Raw genomic sequence first — 11529 nt, forward strand, 5'->3', positions numbered from 1 at the left:
TGTTTGCTGTGCCACCCACAGAAATTCTCCTGCAAGGTCCCCTTGCCACTGCTCAGTTCATCCCATATTGGATTGGCAAAGGACCACAAGCCATGACTGCAGACCCAGGAAGGAGGCTTTGGTCCAGCACACTCATAGAGATAACCAGAAAACCACAGCTGTGTGTCTAGGGCTGACGAGTCACAGCTTTATCACTCTCAGCAGCAGTAGGTTGGGAAGACTTTAATGTCATGTTGAGCAGCATGAGCACAGCTCCTCCAGAAAGATGCCATCTGTGAGGTCATTTTCAATTGAGACCTCCTGGAAGGAGCAATGTACAAAAAAAAAAAAAAAAAAAAAAAAAAAAAAAAAAAGAGGGAATTTCCTCAGCTGCTGCTGTTGTTATCAGGTTTTCCTCCTCCAAATACAATAAAGGAATAGGTTTGCTGAAGCTCGTTCTGCCAATTTCTTGTTCTTTATTACCTTGCCTACAGCATTATCTTATCTGCTGCTCAGTACATTGCCATGCCAGTTCAGGAATCAGCACATGTTCTGCTAAGTCCTTGCTGTTCCCTTTGGATGTATCTCTGCAGAAAAGCTTAAAGGACTCATGCCTCTGAGCAGGCCATAATATGGGGACCTGTTGTCTGAAAAGCATTAGACATCATCTGGGGAGAAGGAACATTGAGTGCAAGGAGAGCACAGCTCAAATCCTGTTAAAAAATCTGCAGTGGAGAACTGGAACACGGAAGTGGAGGAGGGAAAGTAAATTCAAGTTTTCAGTGTGCCAGGGCACTGCCATGTTTTCATGGGCATCTGCTTTCCCATGCAACATTGCATACAACACACATAGGTACATACTCTGAGTGGGACAGGTGACCAGCTGGCACTACTGCACTAACTTCCTCAGGAGCATCTTATTGCAGAGTTTTCTGCTTTGATGCAGCTTCCTACTGCAAAACTCCTACTTCTTCTCCCAGCTGCATGAATTTGGGGAGTATGGAAAGAGAGAGCTGAAGTTCTTCATCAGGATGACGTATTACAAAACTGTTCTGGGATTTACACTCTCTGCTTCCTGAGAGGAAAGAAATCAGCCTTCAGTGATGATGCTTCCCTCTTTCCAACTGGCAATGCAGCAGAATGGATAAGCTGCCACACAGTCTGTACACAAAGTTGCAACAGGTTGTTGATGATTAAACACAAAATTCCTCCAGAACTGGAGGTTCTGATTCAGCACAGAGGCAGTTCAAAGACCTTAACAGCATGCTCCCTCCAGAAAGATCTATTTAGCATTTAAGCAGGCTTTTTTTGCTGTCTTTTGTCTCTTAGAAGTACAGTCTAGAAGGAAAACAAGGCTGTTGAGTCCCTTTTGAGCACAGCTCCCTGGATTTCCCTAACCTAAGGGAGTGCCTCAAGTCAGTGAGACTGGAAAACCTAATTGTGCTTTCAGCATCTCCTTTAACATATTTCTCTGTGTTAGAAAGGTGTAGAAGACAATGTCTTCTGTATCATCTAGGATCTGCTTTGCATAACAGACTAAAGTGTTTCACTGCCCTGTTTCTGAATCTCTGCAGTGCTTTGACAAGGACAAGAGCTGTTGGCCCATATGTTTCTAGCTAGCCCTAACCTGATTTAGGAGAACAGGGATTTATTTAGCAGCCAGGGAGAGTTTAACCTTTCTGGAAACTGCTGTGGAAATAAAAAACATTGTTTCAGAAGCAGCTACCTCAAAAACTAAGTGGCCATGGAGATTACAGTTCTTGTTTCCTAGGGAAGCTAGCAAGAGCTCCTGTCTCATCTGAGAATGAGACCTACCACCCTACCTCTGCTCAGATCTGCCCAAGAAGCAGAAGAAAAGGAGCAGTTTGCCTGTATATCCAGTCCAAAATGGGTATGGCATCAGGGTTATGCACAGGCAACAACTGAGACATCAGACAAAACATTCCTGCTCAGACATTGAAAGAGAGCACAGTCCAGGTAATAGCAGTGACTCTGGAGCATGAATCAGTTGGACTCATTTGCTGGGGGATCCAAAAGCATCAGAGACACAAAATACTCTCTTCTCCTAAAACCAGACCAAAATCCTACTGGCAAACATTACGAAACCTGTTACAGCCCCTGCCTATCTGCAGGACATGGAGCAGAAAAAACAGCATCGCTCCCAGAGAAACAGTGGGCTGAGATCTGTCGGCATTGCTGACTCCAGGGTCACCAAGCCCCCAGCCAGGGCATGCCAGGGAGAATCAGTGAGAAGGAGCCAGCCAGCTTGGGCTAAGAGCAAAGTACAACTTAGCCTCATCCCATCCCTCATGCCTGCAGCTCTGCTGAGGCAGGATTCAAGACACCGGTTTGGGGGGAGCAGCCCCTTCTGCAGCCCCTCTCTCAACCAGCAGTGCATGGGTGGGATCGCCTCTTCCAAGCAACCTACTTTTTCTTCCTATTTCACTCTGACAATGCCTGCCAGCTGAGATGCCCATGCCAGCCTGCACTGCTTTCAGGGTCTCACCCAGAAGCCATAAGCTGAGCAGTGTCTGCTGCCTTCAGGATCCTCAGGCTACCCAGCACTCTCCACCTTCCTGCCAGCCTGAGAGCAGGCTGGCATAAGAGCAGAACCTGATTTCTTTTCTTCTTTATTTTTTTCCCTTTTTCTAAAACAACACCAAGAAGGGACCTGGTTGCTGGCCACACTGCAGCAAACTAGGATTTATGAGCCACAGCCACAATGAACAAGCAGAAAAATTCCCCTTCCAGTTAGATCAGAAGCCACAATTTCAGCAAGGGTGCAAACACCCAAGGAAATACAGTTGGCTTATGGATGTTGCTCAGACCATCCTCAAATGCCTTCCAGTCTCTCTGGCCTCTTTCCAGCCCTCTCACTGACCATAGCAAGAGACCTCACAAGCCCCCTTAGTTGCTCAGCAGGACCCATCTGATGCCCCAGCTTGCCCACACCAAGCCCCCTGGGAGCTGTGTGTCTCCTGAAAGATGGATGGTGGACCTGCTGCAGATCCCTTGCTTGCCCCCACATCACCCCATGCCATGCTTGGAAGAAGCAGAGGAAGGACTCCAGCAAATAAACTTCAACTCAACAGGATACCTCATTCTCCTCTGCCATGCCAGAGCCTGACAGACACTATCTGCTCATTGCACCATGCTGACGCAGGTTGGTCAGTGACATCCTAGCTGTCCTGGTCCTGCACCAGCACCATCCACACACCCAGAGTAGAGAAAAGCAGAACGTCTGCTCATACTCACAGTTTTGAAGTCCTCATGGTTGCACTCTTGGCCTTTGAATTTGCAGTACAGCATCATATCCTTCAGATCATGGCCAACCCGTGCCAGGAACTCCTGCATGTTGAAAACTTTTGGTTTATACTGCTTAAAGTTGGCCTTTTCTTGAAGGATGGCCAAGACGGCCGGGTCAGCCAGGTGAGGGTTGGGGATCTGCAGGTTTACATCGAGCAGGGCCAGAAGCTCTCCAGCATGGTACAGGTCATTGGTGGTGAGCCGGGAAAAGCGAAACTCATTGAGGTTACAGATGGTGACAGCGGGGAAGACCAGGCTGTTAGTCATTACCTCATCCACTTTGGTCACATGCTGGTAGGAGAAGTAGAAAGCCACTCGATCTGAGCTCTCAACCAGGAGGAGCCCCAGTGAGCCCACAAAGGCCAAGGTCCAGAGCAGGCGTCGGATGGTCATTGGCCCGTAGACAAAGACATGACGGATCCCATGGAGCGTGGAGGTGTTGGCAAAAATCTGGATACTGGAAGGCTGCATGCTCCCCATGCTGCCCTCGCTGGTGCTGTCCTTCAGATCCATGAAGAGTAGCTAGTGAAATCCTGGCACTGCTTTTTGGGTCAATCTGTAGCTGGAATTGGGATCCGTATCTCTCCCCTCCCCTCTGGAAAGTAATCAAACCCTTTTAGGGGAGAGAGAGAGGAGACAAGTCTCAGGCCAGCTGCTCTGAGTTTATCCCACCAGCTCAGCAGTACCTTTGTAGGAGTAAATATTTATACAAAAATCCATTCAAACTCTATCTCTTGATTTCCTCGGTGCGATAAGAAGGGCTGGTTTTATTTAGGGAGACACCAAGGTGATGTGGAAGAGATGTGGGTGGGAAGTGAAAGCCGAGCCAATAGAAATAAAGTCCTCCCCCCCCCCCCCCCCCGCCACACACACACATGCACGCACGCATGCACACACACACGCACCCGAGCAGAGATGAGATTAAGCAAGAGGGAGAGTTTAAAACAAGCAGAGGCAGCTCAAAGCCTGTTAACTAGTGCGTAAAGCCCAAGGATGTCTCTACCCGGAGCTGATGGCTTGCAGCGCGGCAGGGCTTTCAGACCAATCGCACCATCCTTCCTGTGCTCTGACAATGCTGCTGGATTTGAGCATCTTTTTTCCTCCCCACCCTTCTGGCTTGGGCAGGGCTCCAAGAAATACGCCTCCTCCCCAGAAAGCCACCCTGTGCTGCTGCCAGTGTTATTTCCAAGTGTTTCTCTCAGGGAAAGCTGGGCAGCTAATTCAGTGGGACAATGCAAGAGGAGTAAGAGAGGAAAAAGAGAGGGAGGGGAAAGGTTAAAAAAAAAAAAAAAAAAAGCGGGAGGGGGGAGGGGAGGCAAAGCTGCTCAGTTTCATGCACGCACATCCACATGCAGAGCAGAGAAGGGTGGATAGCATGAAGCCTTTCCTCTGCTGTGCAGCAGCTCAGAGAAAAAGAAAAATAAATCAGAAGAGGATGGAAAGGGGAGAGGTGGAAGGGGAGAGGAGCTGCAACACCTCCCCTCTGTCTTAGAGCTTCCCTGCACTTCAGAACTCCTGGCAGGCGAAGTGTGAGAGCTGTGAGTCATGCATCAATCGGAGCCCCGCATCAATTGAAGCCCCGCGGCAGGGTGAGATCCCAAGGAGGCCAGGGCTCAAGGGACTGCAATCGTACTCCCCCTGGCTCCTGCCCACTGGTGGGTTCATCAGTGTCCACATCTTGGTAGGACCAGGGCTGCTGTTCCAAGCAGCACCTGTGGACCCTGAGCTCAGGATTTGGAAGACAGTCAGACAGCAGCATCCAGATTTTTTTTTTCTTGCCTCTGGAAGGCAGTTATGATGGATGCATTCAGGAAGCTGCTCCTAGATATGGGTTCAGATGGTAGGTTTGGAGGAACAGGGATGTTGGGGGGTGGGGGCAAATTGGGAAAAGTTTCCTACCTAAGAGATACTGCAAAATCCTGCAACAATGCCTCCAGCCATGATAGCAGCCTTACTGCACACTGTAGGAGATAGGAATGAGCAGGGTTCAGCCCTGCGGCTGAGCAGGGTCTGGGGTAGTTCCATTCCGCATTTGCTCTGTGCACAGCCTGTTTTTTTTTCCTGTTTTTTGCCTGTTTTTTTGTTTTTTTGTTTTTTTTTTTTTTTTTTTTCAGAGATCCAGAAGAGAAAAACTGTCTCTCCATACAGCATCCAGCAGTATGGCAGGTGAGCATCTCGGAGGCTGTGGTGGCACTCAGGAAGTGACATTCCCAGCTCAGATGAGGTGGGAACAGAGGGTGAAAGCACAGACAGAGCCTGCCACAGTCTGTGGTGTGACACCCAGTGACTCTCAGCCACCTGTGAAGATATCTCAAGGGCAGACTCAAAGATTATCCAGGGTAAAATGAGCCCAGTTTTGGTCCTGTTATCATCAGAGTAGACTCTGAAAGAGCCCCACATTTTACATTTGGCCCATCAGCTGCTTTATCTCCACCAGTGGACACCTGAGTCCCTTCAGGGACATCAGCCAACATTACCATGAGCTGCCCTGTCCTCCCTTGATGCTTTTCACCTTGAGATAACACCAAAATGAGGCAGTTTCTGCTTTTGCTACAAACAAAACCACATCTGGCCCTGGCAGCCAAATCCCAGCTGTGTCATCTCCCAGCCTAAAGCATCCTGTTGGAGCATTTCTCAGCCTGAGCTACGCAACTTGACACAGGCAGTGCAAGTCTGTCCACTTTACACCAGGGAAACTGAGGCAAAGAGATGCCAAAGGACTTGTGAACAGTCACCCAGAAAGCCCTTTCTGTGGCTATGAGCTGAATGTACTGCTAGGTCTTTCAGAGTATCATAATGGTTCTCTGAAACCTTAGGAGCCTCCTGTATCTTGCCCTGTACAGTCCAGGAGGGGTGGAGAAGACACCACAGAGCAGATCCAAGCAAGGTGTGAACCAGAAGTAAGACAGCTCAGGGCAGAGGGGCTGTAGCACCAGAACTGCCTCCCATCCCTCTCACTATCTCTCCAGGGCAGAGACAAGATCATTTTCCCCCTAAAAATCCCCTGTCAGGAACAGGCTTCCTTTCCCCTGCATTGCCATCCCAGCTACAAATCTCTCTCTTCTCCTACCATCTGCGTTATTTGGCCTGATGTATTAATGCTTTCATTTATTCACCATGCACACTGCCTTTAAAATCCTGTTGTCTGTAATTGATACCGTATATCCATGTGCTGCCTTTTATTATTTAACTACACAGAGTTCTTTGGGTGCAGTCTGGAGGAACAACCACTGTGCCTAGAGTTGCTGCATGGTTGTAGCACAGACTCACGGCTCTTCTGCATCACTGGTGGGGCTGGGGCTGGACCACAGGGCCCCGGTGCCCTGCTGACAGCCTGGGTCTGGTTGTCCCCAGGGGCTGGCATTGGCCAGGGTGTCCCTAGAGCTGAGGAAGGTAGCTCTGGTCATGCCTGGGGCTGTGTTTTGTGGGGTGACACTGGTGAGGATGTGTGGCACAGGCTGCAAGTGATGGTTGGGGTGTTGGCACCTCTTGCCAACCATATCAGTGGCCTCTCTGCGTGCAATGTAAAGACAAAGCATCCTGGCCGGTCCCACAAAAATCTTCAGGATGTCAGACCCCAGCTAAAGATACCTGTGCTACCCTCCTTTGGGCAGCTGGGGCAGGGTGCTACATCCGTTGAGGCTCACAGCCCAAGCTCAACCCCAGAATATCTCTTGAAAATCTTGCTGCTTCAAACGGGTTCTGAAAACAAGGGATAGGCAGAGCCAGAAGGCAGGAGCCTTAGAAAAAGCCCCTTTTCCACCCCTTAATAGCAGGGAGGTAGGAGTGCAGTGATGGAAGGGGATGGCAGGGCTAGGGTGGCCGAGGGACACGGGGAGAAAAGCCTGATCCTGTTTCATTGCACAGCCTGCGCCTGCCCTCTTGTGTCTCAAGCACATCCTGCAGTGCTCAGCGTGAAGGCTGCCAGTGCTGAAACATGGGAAATGGGTTTATTGGGGAGGGAGAAGAGACTCCAGCATCACCTGAGCCCTCCTAGAAGCATGTCCCAAGTGAATGGTTTACATTGGGAAAGCCAGGAGGGGTCTTGAACACAGATCAATAGCTTGTTTTTAAAATAAAAGGTGGTTCCTTGCTCCCCTGCATGGTTCAGCACACCCTGGGCAAGACCCCTCCTTTTAGCACCAGAGTTTGCTGTCAAAAATTGGTTTTATGGTTCCCTCTGGACTCGATGGGTAAAATACTAAAGAAAGAAAGAAAAGCAAAGAGCACTTCAGTCCAGCAAAGCAGTTCACCTTCCCTGGCCCAGCTGCAGATCCAGATATCCTGATTGCACAGGAATGGTTGCATCGGGCAAGGGGAAAATGTTCCCATCAGTGTTTCAGCTTCATGGGAAGCTGCTTTCACCACATCTTCATTGGCTCAAGATGACTGTAGTTCTGTAAGTCTCACTTCATTTCTCAGCCTTTACTCCAACCGTTTTGGAGCCTCTTGTCACCTAACTGTTTGTTGCCAACAGCTTCAAGCTACTGGGGACCCATAGCTCCATTTAGCAGAGAGTATTTGGCTACTTGAATGAGTCTTCCTTTCCAAATGGGAACATAATGTGGAATGTTGATGTTTCCCCTGAAATTAAATCTGATCCCTTCCAAGGTAGCTTTGGCTCAACTAAATAGCTGTTACTATGTATTAAAAAATCAAAAAATTGTTTGGGTTTCAATGTATTAAATATTAGGCTTGGATTTACAATAGGGTATAAAATGAAAGCCATTAAAAAGAATATAAACTCTCCTTGAAAGAAAACCAAAAGCATTTAAATGGCTGCATATGTCAAACACCTTCTAAAGGAAGGTGTTCAGAAACAACAAAATTCTTATTTATTTTTTTTTACCACTGCCCCAGAAAAGATGCTGATAAAAATATAATATTCACATAGATGCTGTTGAATCAGTGTTTTCCAGTGGAAGAACTCTTTTGAGGGAAGATTTCTCCACCAGACATGTCTGGTATCCTCATGCAGATATGACCTTCTGGGATGTCTTCCTCCTCCTCCTGCAGAAATGCTAAAGCACCTGCACCTAACAGCTCATCACTATTGATGCTATCAGCCTCCAGACCTCACTGGTGACAGGGGAAGAGGCTTCCCCTGCGCACAGAGATCACTCCAAGCCCAAACCAGCCCAGAGTTTGCAAACCAACTGAATTACATCTGCAGATTTTATTACAGAAATGGAATATTGGATTTGAAGCAGTGTTTTTCAGTAGTCAGAGCCTGTCCCACTTGCTCTGACATTCCCAGCACCTCTGCAATAACTTGGATTTATTAGCTCTCTCTGGGGCCATATTTATCTACTGGGCCTCCAGCTCCATCCTCACATGCCATTGCCATGCTGAGGGATGCTGAGCAAGCCAAGATGTTTTTACATTACAAAATGAAGGCAATGCTGCTTCTAGCCTGTGTCTTGTGCTTGGATATTTGGGAATGAAAAATGCAATGTATGAAAATTTTCCTCTGGCATCTCCCCTTTTAAATGACCCCTGGAATCAAATACTCATTCCCTGTTAAGCTTTACATGATTTTGTTTTGACTTGTAGGTGTTGGTTCTGCTTGTTCTTTGAAAAGCCTATGAAAGCACCTTGAATTACTCAGAAATAATTCAAGTTTAGGGGCCATTCCAGGTGCTTCTGTCTGGATAACACCAGGCATTTACACTTTTTGGCACATGAAATAGGCAAGGAAAACTCACTGAAATATATAATATAGTTATAATATAATTATAATAAATATAAATCCGTAAATATCTTCATCACCTTTTTTCTATTTTTAAATTCTCCTTCAGTGCTGGCATGGCTCCCAACTCAAACTCTCCAAAGAAGGCAATTTTCACAGGACTACGATTCAGAATAATTAAGACAAAGAATCCCACAAACTAAGAACCCAGCTTTTTATTACTATGGCAACGTTGTTTGTCTTTCCTCAAGTGACTGAACTGAGAAAAAAAAAAAAAAAAAAAAAGAAAAAGAAAATCAATTTAAAAAGCAATTGTTTTTCCTGTTGCCAAAGGAGCAAAGCTGGGATGTGAGTTGGGGGTCCCAGCTCCCAGCAGACACCACAGAGGCCCTAGTAAGGATCTGCTTTAGGATGAGCTGATTTGTTCCCTGGGTCTGGTTGGGTCAAAAAAATCTCCAGGGTATTCAAAGGGAGTGGAGAGAGCAATGCACAAGGAGACCCCCACAGAGGGTCCTGAAGGGGGATATTCCCCATCAGGATATCAACACATCCCCCATGCTGATGTAACATTTGCTTTGGGAAGTGCTTTGTATAGGAAACTCAAAACATCTGAGCAATTTACTCTAGTGACGTGTTCTTGTCAGAGGAAAAGAGAAGCTGATGTTGATACAAAAGCTTCAATCATTTGAGCAGAGAGAGAGGGACTTGGCTCTGCTCCCGGCATGTCACTGTCATGAGCAGCTTTCAGATCCAGCTTCAAGCTCCTGCTGAGCACCACAAGGACATGTCAAGATTTCCCAGCCCTAAATGACTTTGTTCAGCCAGCAGGTAGAAAACTTTTGCTTGTATCAAGAGCAAATCCCAGCTTGAATCATTAGAGTGAATTAATAAGGCTGCTCAGGGCTGTTATAACGGAGGTGTGATTCTCACTGCTGTTCTCCCATTCACTTCCTCTCACTGGTGCTGGTGGCCCTGGGATGTGACACTGGCAATGCCAGCAGCATGGTGGTGGTGCTTGGTCCCAACCAATGCAGAGCCAGGAGCTGTGCCATGATTATGGCATGAATTGCGCTCAGCCTCTGCCTTTCCAGAGGCTTCTGGAGCTTGGGTTAGGTCTCTGGTGATGCACTGGAGGACAATATGAATGCAAGACAATGTCAGTCTTGGGAGGTTTACTTTAAGCCTGTTTCAACTTCATTTGGCAAAAATTGTTCCATTTCCATAAGTCAGTGGCGGTCCTCATTATGGGGTTCTGGAGGGCAGCTGGACTTAAAAAAGACTCCCCAAACCTCTATGTATTGTGGGGACCAATTTACATGTCTAGCTGAGTCCCCGACACCATTAAACATCTTGTTATGGAATGAGAGATAGATAAGGAAGGGGAGAAGAAGTCTACTCACAGTGTCTGCTTCCCAGGTCTTATGCTACTGCCTGCACATATATCAATTTGTTTTTGCTTCCCGGTGTGCTGCAGGGGCCTAATCCCTTCCCTTCCTTGGGGGTGTTGGATGACTTAGTTGATGTTTATTCAATGGTCTGTGAAGCAGCTGTGGACAGGGACTGTACCAGATTATGGTATTTACTCTTCAGCAAGATTATTTCCATGCCAGAGAGGAGCTGTTCCTGAACTGAAAATATAAATGTCATCCTAAATCTTTGTCATTTCTGAAAGGGAAGAATAGATTAAATTTCTGTATTCCTTTTGGATATAATTTCAGTCAGAGCAAAGTGATACAGCAATAACTGCATAGAGCAGAGTTTTCCCTTTGCAGAACTGAGCTGTACAGGCTTTACTGCTCAGTGGAGCTGCCCAGACTCCCTTCATGTTGCCCAGTATGTGACAGGAGAGGGCCTTACCGTATGCCTTTTGCTCTTTTGGAGCAACATCATGCCAGGCAACTTTCCAGTGTACTCATTTCTGTACAGTTCTTGCAAAAAATCCTTGTACCTGTGATACTTCTTGGGGTGCCACAAGTCCCAATACCTGGTTCTACCAAACCACAAGGCAAGCTGATCTTAGTGTAGAGCACTTTAAATTAGCTTGAGCTTTCATAAAATGGGGCTGTAATCCAGCCCACCAAGAGAGGCATGTTGGCTCAGTAATTATCATAGGTATTCATCCAAGGTTGGTAGAGAGACACATGTAGATTGCATGATTCTTTGTGTGGGCTGGGGAGGACATGGGAGAAGCCCATGGTACAAAGACCTGCTGATGGTTACACAGAAACCATCCCAGGAATCTTCTAAGTGGAAATGTTGTGGGTGTCTGGGGAGTAGAGGAAAATCATATACACTTGCCCTGTTCATCACCTGTAGGCATCATCATATGGCAGCACAGGAGAGGGCTGGATCCTTGATGAGCACATTGAGATCATTCATGTTCTGGCCTCCAGGAGCTGAGTGAGGAGCTGCTCAAACATTTGCTGTGCTTGTCTTTCTCCATTAGTGGGAGAAGCAGGAAGACAGGGAGTTTCACTGAGGTCCTACGTAACCTTAAGAGAGAAGAAAGGCTCAGAAAAACTGAAGCAGAGATTTGCCTATTTTCAATGTGGAAA

At 47.3% G+C, this 11529-nt stretch overlaps 1 protein-coding gene across 1 annotated transcript in view; it reads right to left on the reverse strand.

The window, feature by feature from the left end:
* The window catches only part of ASIC2 (acid sensing ion channel subunit 2), a gene marked incomplete at its 3' end in the record, with an annotated part of 572604 nt that extends 568791 nt beyond the window's left edge, over window positions 1–3813 (reverse strand). Inside the window, exon 1 of the mRNA XM_084300938.1 lies at window positions 3235–3813. Coding sequence (XP_084157064.1) covers window positions 3235–3798 — 564 coding nt within the window. The 5' untranslated portion in view covers window positions 3799–3813. The remainder of the gene's footprint in view (window positions 1–3234) is intronic.
* Between the last annotated feature and the right edge of the window lie 7716 nt (window positions 3814–11529).

The sequence above is a fragment of the Netta rufina genome (assembly GCF_964035555.1).
Source record: "Netta rufina genome assembly, chromosome: 24".
NCBI lineage: Eukaryota > Metazoa > Chordata > Aves > Anseriformes > Anatidae > Netta > Netta rufina.